At 37.8% G+C, this 18,946-nt stretch overlaps 1 protein-coding gene across 2 annotated transcripts; it reads right to left on the reverse strand.

Moving 5' to 3' along the window:
- Positions 1-403: 403 nt before the first annotated feature.
- LOC135771505 (cyclin-dependent kinase-like 1) lies at positions 404-18,483 on the reverse strand. Of its 2 annotated transcripts, none has more exons than XM_065281774.1 (10): positions 18,079-18,483; positions 15,160-15,345; positions 14,904-15,025; positions 13,288-13,360; positions 4,393-4,483; positions 3,912-4,112; positions 2,911-2,993; positions 2,764-2,820; positions 1,507-1,659; positions 404-1,164 (listed from the first exon to the last, which is right to left on the reverse strand). In XM_065281774.1, the coding sequence occupies exons 2-10, from the start codon at positions 15,325-15,327 to the stop codon at positions 1,063-1,065; spliced, it is 1,050 nt and encodes a 349-aa protein (XP_065137846.1). In that variant the 5' UTR covers positions 15,328-15,345; positions 18,079-18,483; the 3' UTR covers positions 404-1,062. The 2 variants fall into 2 exon arrangements, with proteins under 2 accessions (XP_065137846.1, XP_065137847.1); XM_065281775.1 differs by lacking the exon at positions 18,079-18,483 and adding an exon at positions 15,576-15,691.
- Positions 18,484-18,946: the final 463 nt, after the last annotated feature.

The following is an 18,946-nucleotide window of genomic DNA, read 5'->3' on the forward strand; positions in this document are numbered from 1 at the left end:
ACAGCTGAGAGGTGCCACAAGTTGGTTGATTCCATGCCACACAGATGTCAAGCAGTTTTAAAAAACTGTGGTCATACAACTAAATATTAGTTTAGTGATTCACAAAATTGCTAAATCCCAGAAAAAAAATGTTTGTACAAAATAGTTTTGAGTTTGTACAGTCAAAGGTGGACACTGCTATTTATTTGAACACAGCCCTTTCAACTAATTGCCCAATTGCACAGCCTTAAGAGCGTGCATATCATGAATGCTGGGTCTCATTTGTTTTTTGAGAATCTACTGAACCTACTGGTAACTTGTTTGCCACGTAGCAATAAAAAATATACTAAAAACCTTGATTATTCTGGTTAGTCACATTGTACTGCTATTATTTTGAACAAGACTGTACAATGATGATATAAAATTTTTGTAATGTTATTTATTTTATTTGTCCTGAAAGTAACACCAGTACTTTTGTTTTAAAACCATATTATCTGATGTATTTATAGTAAAAATTATCAAATGCTACATCACAGTTACTCAAAGAATCCACTTAGGTTACTGTAATGTAGCAGTGAAAAACTAGGCACTTTCTTTAGTAAGCTAATGTAAATGTACATACTGTACGGCAGCAACTTACTGCAACTTCAAGATGAATTACATTTAAATGATTACCATTAAAACACAATATAGTGCTGCACTTTCTGCTAGGCAAATTTTAGTTCAAAGTGACCCAAGACATGCATATCCATCAAGGTAAACCAACAAGCAAAAAACCATCAAGCTTAAATTATCATGTAATGTGTGATGATTACAGATCAAATCTTATACTTACTGAAATGAATGCAAGCAAAATTGGGATGCCCTGATCCCATCAAACATGTTTGATATTTAGGATTTTAAATCTGGATGATTACATATGATAAGAATTTTATCAACAGCCAATGAGAGAGAGAAAGATGAATGAGGTTGTACAGGTATTTATAAAGTAAAATTAATATAGTCTTCTTGAGGTGCTTTACATCTATAGATGTCTTTTATAGGCATTTTTGCCTGCCAAACACATTTGCTCTGGTGTCATTATCAGATGTTGGGTAAACGATGGTCATTTTTGTTTCTGTGTTTATTCTTCAGTTCAGGTGCTGGTGAGATGTTGCTGTTGATCAACTGTGGAAAGTACTGGGGCTGGAAAACATGTGATTCAAGTCAGAAGTCCAAACAATTTCAAAACGATTTAGTTAAACCTTTTATTCCTTATAAAGAAGCATAGTAACTTTTGTTTCTCTTTTCTAAAAGCAGGTCAAATTTACATTTCATTGTATTCCTACTTTCATTTGTTTATCGTTAATTTAGAATTATTTTAATAAGCACAAAGGCAGTACATCAGCTTTAATCATGAATTCAAATCGCAATTAATTAATAAATAAAAAATTTACTCATGTAGCTCCTCTGTGTTTGATTTAAAAAATAATATGGCCTAATATTTTTTATTTCCATAGAAATGTCTTGTTTCATATTGATTCGTACCCCTGTGACTCTGCGTCTAGAGCCTTTCTCATTACGTCTTCCAGGACGATCCGCTTCTCTGCCGCAGCATGTTCCTCCTTCCTCTTGAAAGTATGGTAGCTCTAGGAGTTCTTCACATGACAGTCTGTCAGAGGGATCCATTACTAGACAGGACTACATATGCACAAAAAAAGAGATTAAACCCGTTTAGTAGTTAGTGCAGAAGCATTGTGCCTACTCAGGTGCTTGTGTACCCAGCATCATTCCAATTCCTGTTTCCTGAGAGTTGCCAAGCAAACATTTTCAGCTAAGAAAGCTTTTAAAGACTAAATCTACAGATAGTCAAAAGGAAGGTGTAAAGTCTTGAATTGTTTCTATGGTAAAATAATTTATGAGACAATGGCATGTAAATTTTTATTGTTTTTTTTTATTAGCTTTGTTTTTCTTTGTAAAGCACATTGAATTGCCTTGATGTACGAATTTGTGCTATATAAATAAATTTTGATTTGATTTGATACATAGTTGGGTCAAAATTTGACATTTTTATTAAAGATTTTATTAAAATGACCTATTTAATAAAAATACTATGGAGGACCAGAAGTGTCGCTTAAAGAGGACATATCATGAAAATCTGACTTTTTCCATGTTTAAGTGCTATAATTAGGTCCCAGAGCTTCTGTCAACCTAGAAAATTTAAAAATGTGTTTTTTATTCAGAGTCGTGGTGAGCGATGACAGACAGCCCTGTCACATGTTATCATATTGCTTCTTGGATCTATTGCGTGTGCAGCTCGGACATTCACGTAACCCTGCTGCGCGCACCAAAAGGCTTTAATAGAGGCAGATGAAGGTGAGTGGTCGCGCAATTGACGTCTTCACCTTTTGAATCACGCTCAGGCATGATTGCGCTCACACCATAGCCTTCCACGCCTGAGCCCAAGTAAACCGCACACTAGTCGATCACAAACCAGGCTTTAGGGGGTCAAATGCGCCCGAGCGCGGTTTGGTTTGGATAGTGTGAGTACACCCTAAAAGGACACACCCAAAACGGCACATTTTTGCTTACACTTACAAATTTAACATGCTATAATAAATTATCTATAATATAGATTCTATATGATATTTTGAGCTTGAACTTCACATACAGTGTGTACTTTGGGAGCATCAAAGATTTACTTTACATCTTACAAAGTCTTGGGAAATTTCCCTTTTAAAACTAAATGAAGCAATCACAATGTAGTTGAATAAATGTAAAACCCCATCAAAGTCAGCATCTCACCTTCATGACAGTAACAGCATGAGGAGAAAGACCATGAAACCTTTTATCCAGTGGCTCCTGTTTCAGGACACAAAACCATTTAGTCAGGATGAGCCGGTCATCCATAAACAACCTTTAGGCATGTATTTGTGTGAGTACTTGTGTTACCATGGTATCGGGCTCAGGGATGCTGACTCCACTAAAGAAGACATTGGACCGGAACACCTGTTGATGTCGTGGGATCAAGTCACCTATTGGTGTTTCAAACACAGTGGTTAGTCTAAGTAGTGTAATTTAAAATACAACATTTATACTGAATTATTACTTATATGAATGAAGGCAGATTTCATTTTGCTTTCTTACTCTTTGTTATGTATGCCCACATTTATAGAGGCGTAAAAGACATAAAAAATGTTATTCTAATTTTAATAAAGAGTGTTATGGTGCATTCACACCAGCCGCGGTAGAGGCGACAAAAACGCGGTATTCGCGTGCAGTTGGACGCTTGAACATTTGAGTTTACTCAGGCATGAAATTCTAGTCATTCGAGACATTCACGCAGACATTCGCGTCATGGGAGGGGCTTCTGCGAATCTGCTGAGACTCCGCTCACTTCCTGTAATCATGTCACTACTATAGCAAGATCCTGATTGATTAACGTGGTGCGAATAAAACTTTAAGTAGGAGTGATTTACGCAAAGACGCAATAGACATCCTGCGGCTTGATTCTCGCGAATGAGATGGTGCGAATTGAGCGTTTCAGGCACATAATGTAACGCGTGATTCGCACAAATTGAAAAATCTGAAATTTGGTGAATATTCCTGCCACACAATCAGGAGCTTCCTCTAGTAGTAACGTGATTACAACATATCGAGCAGGGGATGAAATATTAACCAACAATGGTGGACAAAATCATCCTCGCTGTATGTGGATACCCGGAGTAATAAAATGGATCTTGCAAATGAGGTAAGTTAACTCAAAACGTATAAGTGTCCAACGACATGCAAACAGCGTGGTTAATTTGCTTCATTCGCATCTGGTATGAAGGCACAGTTAGATGTCTATACATATATAGGTTTTTGGTGCTTTTTAAATATTAAGCTATTCACTAAATTTACTTATGTTTATCTAACCTTATCTACCCACACTTTTGTTTTTCTGTCAGTACCCAGCGTTTGTCGAATGAGAAACAGCTGATCCACATCAGAACGTCCTGGCCAGAGAGGATTTCCAGATAACAGCTCTGCAAAAACACAACCAATGGCCCACACGTCCACCGGTGGACCATACTGAGTATCTCCTACTAAAAGCTCAGGAGCTCGGTACCAGCGAGTCGCCACGTAATCTGTGTAATCATCACCTGGACCAGCTGTTTTACAAACACAAATAGACACAAAACTACATGTACATCATACAAAAAGGATTACAACATGCTGACAGATAGACCTTGTGTTAGCCCACAGTAACAATACACTGAAACTCAAGAATGAGATGTGTAAGCAGAGCCTGACTGGCTGACTGCATCTGTGAGGCTCTGTGAGCTCAGAATGCAATGACAACTGATATACTGTAGGCAAGAGGTATAAATAAGTCATTAACCAGCTGGAGATGCTAAATGTACATAAATAGGTAGAGACAAAGAAACCTACTGAGGATGCGAGCGAAGCCAAAATCACAAAGCTTGATCACACCGGTCTTGGTCAGAAGAATGTTTTCCGGCTTCACGTCTCGATGGATACACTGTAGGAACACAAACAAAGACTGACGCTATCAGAGAAACACAACTTCATAACACATCCATGGCAATGAATGTGATCCGATCGACGAAAACACATCTTATTACCAAGTGTAACAGCCCCTGGGATATTTTTCCTCGCGTTGATGAAAAAGGAGTGTCTAAGCCACATTTATGGTTGCTTTTTGTATGTGATTTTAAGCGGACATATCATGACAATCAGACTTTTTCCATGTTTAACATAAATCTGTGTGCTTTGACAGATCACAGGCAAAGGACATTGCAAATTTTAAATTTTTTTCATTGCTTTTGCTTTGTAGCTACTGGAAGCCATGTTAACCTTGGCATGACATGGCCGGGCCACCGTACGAGTTAAAACGCGTTCCGAATGGGTGGGGCTAGAGAGTAATATTCAGTTGGTTGTCATATAGACTTTCACCGCTAGATGGGAGTAAATCCTACACAGTGGAGCTTTAAGACAGATATGCCATCGGCTTTTTGAACGACTATTATGTACTATAGGCGGTGATGTCAATACTTGCGAGAAACCTGACAAATCTAATGGCGCTTTTCCATTGCATAGTACCCCACGGTTTAGTTTAGTTTGGGTCGGGTCAGTTTACTTTTGGGAGCTTTTCCATTGGGTGCAGTACGTAGTACCCGATACTTTTTTTCGTACCACCTCGGTTGGGGTTCCAAGCGACCCGAGCTGATACCAAACGTGACGCGAAAACACTGTAGATCACTGATTGGTCTGAGAGAATCGTCACGTCATCGCTATAATGTAAATATTAGCTTTAGCTTACTGCTAGCTTGCGCTGTCTCAAGCAAACATGTTGTTATCTGTGTTCTGCTATAAGTTTCCAAACACCCTTTTAGCGATGAAAAACATCCGCAGGTTGAGAATCCGGGACACCATAACAGTTTTTTCCAGACTTACAGTTTGTGGCGGCACATTCGCGACGTGCACATCCGCATTATATATGCTTAAATGCAACTTGAATGAGGCTCAGCGGAGCGCCGTCGACTGACGCCACGGGTCAGGTGTTTGAACAGAAACTGTCATGTGAGAGAGAGGTAGTTATAAACGCGATGTGCAAACATCTATTTGTGGTGGCCAATTTTAATTTTGTGGCAGACTGAGAAATAAATGAATGTATGGGAATGTACAACAACGCTCTCACGTGTATGATGTCACAGCAGTAGGCAGCGTAAATATAACGACACACCTATAATCCCTCCCACTCTGAAGTGATACTAAACTCGATGGAAAAGCTAACCACGCCAAAGTGAGGTGAGCTGACCCGACCCAAACTAAACTAAACCGTGGGGTACTATGCAATGGAAAAGCGCCATTAAAGTCCGGTGTAATAGCAGTTGTCTGCATAACTGATTTGTAAACGTAAACGCATGAAAATGGTTTTCTATAAAAAGCAGATTTTTGCTAGTTATCTGCTTATTCTGTGCATGTAAACGCACTCAACTCAAACTTAAAGGTGCTCTAAGCGAATCTGTGTGACGTCCAGTGATGGGCAGTAACGCGTTAGAAGTAACGCGTTACTGTAATCCGATTACTTTTTTCAAGTAACGAGTAAAGTAAGGGATTACAATTGCAAAACGAGTAATTAGATTACTGTTACTTCCCCATTAGCAGACTGCGTTACTGCGTTATTTTTTAATCTTGATTTTGTTTCGTGAGACTCTCTCGTGTCGTGACGCGAGTCGAGTGACAATGACGTATGAGCGCCGCGCCGTCAGTCAGTTTATTGTTGAACGTGAGAAGACAACATGGAGCGCGGAAGAGAACAAGACTATGCAGCGTTTAATGCTTGGAAGTACCGACATTACTTTGAGTTTAACCCAGTTAAAGGTGACAAAAACATCAGCGTCCGCTGTACACTCTGCGTGGGAATAAAACTTTTATCCACAGCGAAAAATTCCACATCAGATCTAAGCAAACACCTAGCAAGCCGGCACATCAATGTGAAACTTACTGAAAAAATCCCTGAACCCCCAGCTGACATGACCGCTGCGGCTCCATCTCATACACGTTCACGCGAAATCTGATGTAAAACAACAGACTATATATCTGTATTTCATGGATTATTGGACAAGCTGACGTGACTGCTGCGGCTCCATCTCACGTTCACGCGAAATCTGATGTAAACAACAGACTACTATATTTCACGAGTTCACACTTACAAATAAGTTAAAAGAATTAAATTAGTAAACGTATTTGGCGTGCTGTCCGGGGAGTGGGCTCTGAGCAGGGAATGAGCCTGAAACACAGAGTATCCCCCCCCCTTATGGAAATAACTTGGTAAGTGAGAGGAGACGGGGTGGAGGAGGGATTCTGAAAGATGCGGAGGATTTTCAGTGAGTTCTACTGTGATTTATATATGGCTTGCTTTCGAGCTGATTGCTTGGGTGTATTGTTGATTACCGATTGAAAGCGGCTGGTGCCATTGACTACTGATTGAAAACAGCTGAAGTCACTTAGGTATTTTATTTGACATGTTCCTCCCGAACTTTGTTAATAAAACATCATTTCATGGATTATACGCATTTGTGGACAAAAATTGTCATTTGATGAATTTTATTAGACTGATTTAATGGGTTATTCACACAACTGAAACAGACCGGATTCAACTCGCGATCGTTATAAGGTAAGAAGTCCCGTTTATATCTTGCATCTAGTCATCTGGACTTCTGTAAAATACATTTCTGATGCTAGAGCATGTACCTCAAAACAGAGACAATCACCATACAATGATGCTAAACCCGTAGACCGATGTATAGTAATGTTGATATTAATATTAGTAATCTTTGTAGACAGTATGCTATATAGATATTGTTTGCAGGCTTAGAAAAAAACGACGCCATCACGCCCACGAATTAGTGCGCGTCGAGAGGTTAAAACAGATAATGTTTCATTTGATTCAATTTCAGATGATGGAATATGCAGAAAGAATAGAATAAGCACCTTAAGTTTTTCCCTTAAGTATGACACTTAAGGGGTAAATTCCCCTTACCTACAGTAAGAGAATAATTTAAGGGTGTTGCATACAGTATAATCCCTTAAATGGTTCTCTTAGGTAAGGGTAATCGTTAAATGTTTCACGACAGCGACCCAGGTTTATAAAATACTATTGTTGCCATGGAGATGCAACAGAAAAAGCTTAAGGTTTTTTTGCAACACCCTTAAGTTGAAATGAAACATAAGGGTGAATTTAAGGGAAAATTACACTTAAGGTGCTTTATGCAACTGGGCCCTGTTGCATACTGTAGCATATTCAGGTCGTGCATCATGTTTTTGAAAAGTAATTAGTAAAGTAACTAGTAAAGTAACTAATTACTTTTGAAAATAAGTAATCAGTAAAGTAACGGGATTACTTTCTTAGGGAAGTAATCAGTAATCAGTAACTAATTACTATTTCCAAGTAACTTGACCAACACTGGTGACGTCCCTTCCTTAGGGTTGCCACCCTTGTCTGATAAAAAACCGGGACATATCGATGACCCGACCAATTGGTTTGCTCACAAGCCCCCCCCCATGGCATAATATTTCTATAGACCTATGCAATTTTTGGCAACACAATTCTTATTTGTTAACATTAGTAAATGTATTAACTAACATGAACTAACCATAAGCCATACATGTGTTACTTTATTTGTTAATCTTTGTTAACATTACTTAACAAAAATACAGCTATTCATGGTTTATTCTTGTTTACATGTGTTACTTTATTTGTTACTCTTTGTTAACATTACTTTACAAAAATACAGCTATTCATGGTTTATTCTTGTTAATTCACAGTGCATTAACTATGTTAAAAAGATTTAAATTATGTATTATTAACATTAACAAAGATTTAAAAAATAGCTTTATAAGTGCAGTTCAGTACTAGTTCATGTTAACTAATGTAGTAAACTAATGTTAACTAATGAACCTTATTGTAAAGTGTTACCCAATTATTTGTTAATTATACTAAAATATGTAAATCACTTTTACAATTTATATAAGCTCCTTATACTATTAATGTAAACTGTTTTATTTATATTCCATTTAAACAGGTCTAAATAGCAACTAGCCTCTCAACATGTATTTTACAATCATTTTAACCCCCCTGGGCAATGCTGAAGTCACTGTTACAAACTGTACAGCATGCAAGATTGTTATTACTTTTAACTCTTTTAAGACAGGGGTACACTTTCGTGTAGTCTGGCGTAAAATGTGTCTTATATTTTTGCTTTTGGGGCGCTGACGGCGCTCCTGTTTCTAGATAATTCGGTTCGGGAGAAGAGATAAATCCCGCCCACACTGACAATTGATTGGTTGATTTACCGAAACAGGCCAATCAGGATGCTCTCTGTCTTACATGCGCTTATTGAGGCACACACATACACAGACGCAAGGTCTCCGTCTCTGCCGTGCGTGCGCTTAATAATATATTCACATAGCTTTTGAAAACCGGGACATTCAGTGTCCCGGGAGAGTTGATAATTTTCCCGGGACAGGTTAGTAAAAAGAAGGACAATCCCGGTAAAACCGGGACAGGTGGCAACCCTACCCTTCCTGTTGACGTTTGAAGTGTTGTCAAACAAAACAGAGCGTAGCTAACTCCTCCCCTCCACCTCCCTTCTGTGCTTTCTGAACGAGTCATGAACGCGCCCAACCCCCACTCCCAAATCCTTCTTGTCGTTTATTGGCTGGAACACTTTTGTTATGTTTCGTGGTGGTAGTTTTGACCACTCTGTTTTTGTTGCAGTTTGCGAAGCCAGGGCTGTCTGCAGAGACCGCATTTTTTTACAGTGTGTTCAGAGGACAGGCAGCAAGCAGATAGTGAGATGTTTACTGTATGAAACAAAAAATTTTTTTTTGGCCTAAAACACGTGAATTCACTTAGATCACCTTTAACTGTGGTTTATCACACCTGAGTTCAGTTTTTCTAGCATCACCCAGGCCTGATTACTGCCACACCTGTTCACAATCAAGAAATCACTTAAATAGGACCTGCCTGACAAAATGAAGTAAACCAAAATTCTCAAAAGCTACACACAATGTTGAGATCCAAAGGAATTCAGGAACAAATAAAAAAGAAAGTAATTGAGCTCTATCAGTCTAGAAAATGCTATGAAGATTTCTAAAGCTTTGGAACTTCGGTGAACCACAGTGAGAGCCATTACTCACAAATGACAAAAACATGGAACAGTGGTGAATCTTCCCAGGAGTGGCTGGCCGACCGAATTTTCCCCTAGGAGGCCAGCGACGACCCATTCAAGAGGTCACAAAGACCCCACAACAACAGTAAAATATTAGCCTGGCTCCGCCCTCCTTCGTGCTTCCGCTTAATTTTCATTTCGCTTCAGTGCTACGTCTGGGACTGCTCTGTAGAGTTTCGTTTTCTCCTGCAAAAATCTGCAGGTCCAATCAGCGAACAGAGGGGGGTGGCTAAGAACGATGACGTTGAGATTGTGCGTCAGTTTGAGTTGTAGTTCCGTAATGGAAGCGGAGAAAGACGTGAGAAAAGCTATTCGTCCGTTGTTGAAAAACTGCCAAATATACAGAAGTTAAAGCTGGAACAAGAACCAATTTGCTAAGTTTTGTTGGTCTGATTATTCGTACTTGTTGTTTCCGGCCGGTTTCGGCGCATGATAAACATCATGACCACACGTTAGCGATCGCCTATGGCAGATCCTGAGTGACTCTGGGCAGATCCAATAGTTTTAAACTTCAACAGAGGACCCTCCTTAACAGAAGTAACGCTTTGCAATGGAGCGTGGCCAGACTCTCTGTACAAATGAAATGAATGTACGAGAGTCTGGTTGGAACAGGCTAGTAAAATATGGTGGTGGAAGTGTGATGTTCTGGGGTTTTGCTGCTTCGGGACCTGGAAGACTTGCTGTGATATTATGAATTGGAATGGAAATGAACTTGAAGAGTACCCCCCCCCCCCTAAATGGGATAGATTAAACTATCTGAGAGTGAGGTGATGGGGTGGAGGAGGGATGATGCAAAAAACTCTCACGGAACAGACAGGAAAGATGGTTATTTATAGAAACCTCTTTGCGCTGATTGTTTTAATCACATGGCCATGCGTCTCCCGAACTTAGTTAAATAAACTTCAAAATAAAAACCTTCATTTAAGATCTGCATGTTGTGTGTACTTGTGCTATATTTGATTAATATTATATTTGATTATATTAAGATCTAAGCGCATGGTCTAAGCACACAGCGCTTAAAAGGGTGTGACCAAATCCACTTTTGGTAGTTTAATGACTGAAAAATGGTTTATGAGTCTAAAAGGGTTGTTCCTATTCTCGTAATGGGTAATGAGTGTGTTTTGGGTGTAAAGTTGAATAAACCAATAGGAGTCTTATTCTCTTTAAAAGCTTGCGGTCGCACCATGGGGATTGCCTATTTACATGGCGGATTTTTTAAGCGGAAAACTGTGAGCAGAGGAAGAAGACCACCAGTTTTAGATTGATGTTGCGTTTTATTTATTATAAAGGTTATTTGTGTAATTAAAGCATTGGTTCTCTTTAGACATCGTTAATTCAATAATGGAGTAAAATAAGGAGGGTTTTAATTGCATGGTCACTGTTATCTCAAAATGTTTGTTAAAAGAATAAATAAAAAATATGCAAAAAAGGTTTGCATAAGCAAAATACTTTATTCCTAACAAACAGGAGATAAAGAATTTACAAACATGTAGAGAGGCATTTAAGCACTCGGACTAGGGCCCTGAGTGTATTGAAAAATATTACTTAAAAATGGGTTCTCATCTCACCATATCCAAAGGTGCAAAGACATCATATACAATAAACCTGTTGGGTAGCATTTAAAAAAAAAATGCAATATTAGCATTTTTTAAAAGCAAAAAAATTCAGCTTAAAAATTTCTTACCAGACTACAGGTGAAGCAGCTCTCAAGCCTTTTAAAGTCCTGTAAACTGTCCTCATTTATGTCCAAGAGACTAAATAATAATCCTGTACATTTTTATCCTTTAATTTTTTATATTTAAAACATTTGTCTGCTGCTGCGCATCCATGCGTGTAGAAAGCAAATGTGCGTTGTCATCCCATTTATAGGCGCATATTACCAACACGCTCTTTAAATAACGAAAATCAATATTGAGCTGACTTTAGACCAGGTTTTAGTTGGCCAATGGTGTACTGTAGTCTATTTTAGTTTCCTCAAAATAGCAATGCAACAACAATGCACCTGAACACACCTCGTTTCCAGACCAGAACGCCCATGGGCGCACAAATAGACGCAAATGCATTTACTATTACTTGACGTTGAACGTAAAAATTATAACTGGGCCGGGCTGAAATTAGCAATACACACTTGCGTTGCGCTTTGTGCTGCATTGCGTCAGGTGTATGATAGGGCCCAAAAAAATTCTTAAGGGGCTGGACACACCAAAACTTTTAAACGCGGCTGAAAACGCCTTGAGGACGCCGAATGCCAGCTGTTTTTCAGCTGAGTGCCAGCTTTCTTCAGCTGAGCGCTTTGGTAGCTGTGATACTTCACCTGCGAGCCGGTTGGTTGCCGTGGTAATGTCCCGCCCCTCCTCCACTGTGATTGGGCGGCCGTGTGAGAACTGACATTGACGAGCGGAGCTTTTCTCCCCAAGTTGAATCTCTTTCAACTCTCGACGCTCAGCGCCGAGCGTGGAAAAACCGCCGAGCGCCGGTTTTCAGCGCGGAAAAAACTCACTAGCTGCTGGCTTATTTGAAAAACGCCGAGCTTCCATTGGAAACAATTGAAAACATGCACCGGCCGCGGGCGTAAAAGTTTTGGTGTACACAACCCCTAAGTGCTCTGATTGGCTAAACAAATAATCGGTCTGGTCCACCTTTACATGTTTTTATCTTTTGCTTACAGATTAAAATTTTATATTTTAGGACACCTATTTCAGTAATGTCGGTCAGTTAAATGCTTACTGCCCCCACTATGCACAGAAAAAAAAATGAAATAGGTGAATGTAAATAGGGGTGTGCCGGTTTCAGAATTGGTGATGACGTTTATGACGCGAGTCAAATGTGATGGTTCGTAACATAACCGTCGGTGGGGGGCGTTTTGCTCTTCTAAATGCTCGTGGATTGACGCAAAAGTGTCATTTTACATAAAATCATGAATGTGATGCCAAGTGTGTTTTAAACAGTAATGACTTTGAGCAATTTAACAAAAAGCAATGAAATATTTAAAAAGCACACTGTTGCCAGAAGACTGCGCTGTCACTCTCTGCCCAGCATAAATTAATGCTCTATCTATCATCTTTTATTTTAATAATCTTCAGAGAAACAGTTTTGTGCCATGGGCTTTTTATGTATATAATTGTGTCTATATCTGTCATTACACAGACCAGAACAGCACGAAAACAATGTGGATTAAAAAGCGTCTTGAAGAGGTTTTGCTCATAAATGCATGTAAAATAAAGTAATGTGAACTTGAGATTTGTATACTGTTATTACACTGCACATTATGCGCTTGTGTAAAAACACAATGTCCACGCACGGCAAACGCTTTCTGCAGATTCAGTGCTCACGCTTGCAATGTGAAACCGGCGTTTGAATAAACTAGCAGACACTGATTAGCTACTTGATAAAAATGTTTAAAAAAAATTGTAATAACACGGTTTCTGCGGTTATAGAGTTCTAATGACGGTTTTCAACTATAACCGTCGGTCTCACAGTTATAAAAAACCGTCACACCCCTAAATGTAAACCTTTTTTTATAAAAAAATAAATAAATGGAGAACTAAGTTAACAATAGTTAGAAAACCAAGTTGGGCACACTAACATTGTGTTTGTGGCAGAAGTTCACAGCCTGTAGAGTTTGCCATACAATATTCTTGAGTTGTGCTTCAGGAACACTGAGAAGAACAAAAACAGACAAATGTTAATATCAAGTATGCTATCTTAAGACTAAACAGTTGTTCAAATCTCTAAAGGAGTGAGAAAAACGCTGTCCTCTATCTACAGTAGGCATGGCCTGTGGTCACTGGCAACCAGTTCTTTTGTTTTCATGAGCAGCTAAGGTTACAATTGAAAGTCATTCTGGGAATTGAGAGAGCAAGATGTTGGGAGGCAACCAAGTTGTGAAGCCTGACCAGTTTTACAGCTTAAAAAAAAAACAAATGGAGCAAAATGAGCTCATTAACTTGCACTCGGGCTATGTTAGGGAGGAAAAATATATTTTAATGTTTTCGCATTCACTTACATTTGATTGGGTAATTATACTGTATGTAATTCAGGCATTGGGTATTGAAATCTTTACTTTCACTTTCCATTCGTGATCGCTCCAACTGTACAAACTAACCAATTGAGAAAGAAACTTTCTGTCCAGAACTCGCTTTTAAAGCGACAGTAGTCCATATATTTCTGATCGGAAATATTATCCAATCTGTGACTGGAAAAACATTGTATGATCCAAACTGTGAGCCTTGTGATCCATTAAATTACTATTAAATGTTGATTATATTCAGTGTGGAGATGAGAAGGAACAGGGCTTGCATGTAAATCAATATTCTACATAAATATGTATGTAATTTTTATTCTGGCTACTTTTATATTAATTTTGGGCTATCAAAAATTCAAGATTACCTGCCCAAAGAGCTACCAGGGATTTTGAAATTTTGCCAGCCCTGATTTAGACTTGGACAGATCAGAAACCAGAAGTTCATAAATCGCTAACACTTTGGGGTGGTTTCTCGGACAGAGATTGTCTTAAGATAGGACAAGGCCTTAGTTTAATTAGGAAAATAACTAGTTTTAACAAACATGCCTTGATAAATCATTACTAGTGTGCATTTTGCACATTTAGATTAAATTACTACACTACACTAAAAAAGGCTCTAAAAGTTTCTTAACTGAAAAACTTGTGTAGTTATACTAGTTTGCATGACATAATGACTAACAGAAAGCAATATTTTGCTGATGAAATATTTTAGAGTAAAGGAAATTAAAAATAATAATAATTCATTACATTTATATAGCGCTTTTCTGCAGACCTCAAAGCGCTTAACATATGAATGAGGGAATCTCCTCAACCACCACCAATGTGCAGCATCCACCTGGCAGGTGGAGCATCCTCCTGACCAGGCTCAGCCCTGCTTAGCTTCAGTGGGTAAGCTGTCTTGGGCTACAGGGTGACATGGCTGCTGATAAGCCATTAAAATATTTATAGAAACTCCATTTAGCGTATGATCATTTAAAGGCTGTGAATTCATAGCTTTTACATGGCCATAAGAGCCAATAAAAATATACTGTTTGTTAAATATTACTGAGTAGCTGGACACACTGATCATGTCTCTAGATATGATATTTTACATCTGATTGCTCATTAAAATGAAAGACAGACATAAAGACAGATGCAAAAGATATGATAGTGGGATTAAAGAGAAGTATGTTACTGACCCTCGTGGGTGTTTGTCTAGTTCATTGAGTACAGTTTGTTCACAAAACTCAAAGACTAAGTGAAGACGTCTCTTCCTCCGGAAGACCTCCAGCAAGTTCACCAGATTCACATGCTTCAGTTGCTACACAGATAAAGAATAAAACATATGTGTATATATTACTCTGCAAATGATTTAGGGTAAAGGATGAAAGTACTGTACAATATACTGTACAGTACTTTTTATAGTTTCTGTGTCTATATACTGTATATATCTACCTTCAGCATGCGGATTTCTCTCAGTGCTATTTTCTTGATGACTGGGTCATCTTCAGACTCCACAAACCTTTTAATGGCCACTATCTGACCCGTGTCCCTCTGTCTGCATTTGAACACCACTCCATATGAGCCTTCACCAATCTTAGACAGTTTCTCATACTTATCCATCTCACAGGGTTACATATACTGTAAACAAACAAACATTAGTTTGTTTTATGTTCACATGTACTTAATCTAATTAATGACTACAGACATAACAGTTGTTATGTAATAACAAATCTATTAAAATAAAAACACATTGAGTATATCAAGTTTTTATAAATTTGGGTAGTAGTTATAAACTTTGTATTGAAAGGAAAACACTACAGTTTTTCAATATTTTATTATGTTCTTCCTTTAGACAAATTAATCCATACCTCTCTTTTCTCAATGTATGTACTTAATCGTTGTACAGCACGTCTATTTAGCCTAGCACCATTCATTTATTAGGATCCAAACAGGGATAAATTTAGAAGCCACCAAACACTTCCATGTGTTCCCTATTTAAAGACATGAGTAGTTACACAAGGTGGTCAGAGGTGGTGTGAAATAGTGGAGGCGGAGACTAATTTGCATATTCATATCTATGGTCCGCAACTAATTTTCATATTCATAGATCCGTCTATAATGAGGCATGGGTGTAGAGTTACATTCATAGTGTTTTAATGAAGTAATTACTGTGAAAGGTTAAACTTTTATATGTGCTATTATGACGCTCAAAGATGTGTTTTAAATGATAAAGTGATTCTTGGACTACAACAAACACACAGATTTTCTACATCAGTTTACTTCCTGGGATTGGTGATGTAGTAAAGAAAGACCAACATTATCATAATTCCTCCCACTTTGACTCATAGCCAGTAAGTTAACTCCTGTCAGCGTTGCATTGTGCCTGAATCTTTCAAACATGGTAAGGAGCGTCACATTTCTGGCTAACGTCATAGGAATTTAGGCCAATCACAATGTACAAATTAGCTGGCCAATCAGGGACACAGTGCTTTTCCGATCAATGAGTTTTTTACAAATCCAGAGCATTTGAGGAAGACAGGTTATCTAGAGCTACAAAAATGTGCAGTATTTGGAACATTTTTGAACCATAAACCATGCAAACACATTGTATTATACCAAATACACAAAATAACGTTGTTTTTTAGCAATGAAATATGGGCCCTTTAAGAGAATGCAGGGAGGAATATGGAAATAATTGTTTGGAGTATGCTTGAGTCAAGCATTAACAAGGTATGATCCACTTTAGGGGTGGTCATGTTAGTAGCAAACATATTATTTAGGATACAAAGGAATAATATTTCAATATTTTTTAACTTAATATTTAGGGGAGTCAGTCCCCCCTCAAATCACTCCCAAGCAGGCACCTTAATATGCATTTGACATAATAAAACGTTAGTCGAGACTTGATAAATATGCTGTATAACATAATGTTAAGGTCAGTTTGGATGACCAAGTTTCTTTCAGTAGTGATAAGCTAAAATTAGGAAGTTAATACCCACACTTAAATTAATAGGGGCGGTTTCCCGGACAGGGCTTATCGTAGTCCATCGTAGTCCAAATACATGTCCGCTTCAAGTCTTGCCGCATTAACACCTTGGGTGTGCATTATTTTCAAATAATTCAATGGCCCGTCGTCAATTATTCCTTACATATATCAGTGCTGTTGTTTTGTATGTTTTTTGTAAGGTTTGTTTGTAAAAACTACTTAAAGGTCCAAATCTAAACCTGTCCGGGAAACCGCAGACCAAAATGTTTACAGGCAGTTTACAATTAATGTCATTGTATAGACGTCAAATTTACATCACATAAATGATCAATATTTGAGAATGAGGTCTTGAAGAGGATTATTTTTTCTGTCTCTGTCTTGACTGTCTCATTTGGACTTGGTATAGACTTGGACTCTAACTTCTTTGGACTCTTGACTTGGTCTCGACTAGACCTGGTCTTGGACTTGACAAAGCTGGACTAGGCTACAGCCCTTATTATTAATTTCAAGATTGCTGAATAAAATTTTTTCCTTTCATTACATGGCTGTTGTTTTGTTTTTTTGGAGGCTGAAAGAACATCGGTGTGTGAACGTCAAATGGACATCAAGTTTTTGTCGTCAGTTCGAATAAGAATTTTGCCCTGTCAGTTTTTGAGGTCAATTTAACGCCTTTTTAACATCAAGGTGCCCGTTGGCTGTAATTAGTATCTTGTATTAAATGTAGCCTATAGAATTAAAAGAACTGGCACTTTTATATAAATTCAATTTAGATGTCACACATGAGCACTGTTACGAGTGCTTAAAATTATATTTCAACTACCTAGATTACTATACAGCCTATATTGTTTTGAAGTTATTTGAATACATAAAGCAACTGACATTGTAAAATTTGTATAATTGTAAGTCTTTTACCAGGAAAAGGATTAAGTAGTGAAGTGAACTATGTAAGATCTTCTGTTCCATATGGCAAAAAAATATTTGTAAATATATCTCAAAAATGTTTAAAAAATATATATGTGCTGAAATATATTTTGAAATATGTTTACAAAAATGTAATTTTCACCAATATATTTTTTTTGTAATATATTTTGACATATATAAATATATGTTAATAATAATATATGAAGGTTAAAACGAATTATATTTACAAATTCAAAATATATTTAATTAAGCTTTACTTTCTGCAAAATGTATTTAGCATATATTTAAAACATATTTTTGGCCAGAGAAATATGAATAAAAACGTATTTAAACATTAATATTTTTTATGGATTATGGGTGGTGGTGTGTGTGTCGTTTTAAATAACTCACAATGATAACATAATCAGCAGAATATCTTCATGTTTAAACATCATTGTCTTAAAAGTATAAACGTCCTTGCTTACCTGAAGAAAGACGGAAGTTATATCCAACTCTCTCTATGTGAAACAGTCTGCTAATCGTTGGGTTTAACATGAATATAATTTAAGTATAAATATTCCACATTAACGAGCAGTCAGTCCACACAGTTTAATGTCAGGTCCTCCACACAGCTTTACCATAGTAACCGTAAGCAGTCAGTTACTCGACGTACTGTAAAACTGTAATGGATGGATAGTCATCGATTTGTTCGCTTTAGTGCGTCTTTTCAGAAATGTCCTCAAGTGCTGCTGATGATGATGATAACCAGTACTGTATTTGTTGCCATTTCAGGTATCCACAACAAACAGCGCACTATTACTATAATAACAAACCACTGGAAGTTTTACTTTCCTCTGAGCATGTCTGTATATAAAGTGCATAGCGACACATTGGCCGTTTCTCAATCTGAAGGCTTCAGCCTCCAGGTCGCATATGCAGGCTGCCTACGTCATCAAGAAAGTCTTATTTCAGAATGCTAACAATCATAAAGTTGACTATTATGTTAGTTAATCGTAAATTGTTATAATATGTTTATGACTTGCGAATGTATTGCTCAGTGAATTTAAATAATCCAGGCTTAATGACGTATGCAGCCTGCATATGCGACCTCCGGAGGCTGCAGCTTTCGCATTGAAAAACGGCCATGGAGTAATGACGTCCTCTGAGCTAAAATGACCGCCCCCTTAAAAAAATTTCCTTTTGACCACAGATGGTGCTAAAGTTACTAAATTCACATGGACATTTTATCAACGATATTTGTTAGGCTAATCCCCTGACCCGAGCATCTGAGGTAAATCGGGGGTTTTTTTTTACAGTGAGCTCGCTGTGTTTTAATTTGAGGGTGGGTTTTGC

Source organism: Paramisgurnus dabryanus, chromosome 8, assembly GCF_030506205.2.
Source record: "Paramisgurnus dabryanus chromosome 8, PD_genome_1.1, whole genome shotgun sequence".
NCBI lineage: Eukaryota > Metazoa > Chordata > Actinopteri > Cypriniformes > Cobitidae > Paramisgurnus > Paramisgurnus dabryanus.

Excerpts from the sequence above, each read along its gene's own strand:
- LOC135771505 (XM_065281774.1), bottom strand. The coding sequence starts at position 15,327 with ATGGATAAGTATGAGAAACTGTCTAAGATTGGTGAAGGCTCATATGGA. Across the intron at positions 2,821-2,910 it reads TCCCTGAGCCCGATACCATG|GAGCCACTGGATAAAAGGTT; the intron begins GTAACACAAGTA and ends GTCCTGAAACAG. Across the intron at positions 1,660-2,763 it reads ATGCTGTTACTGTCATGAAG|TCCTGTCTAGTAATGGATCC; the intron begins GTGAGATGCTGA and ends GTGCATATGTAG.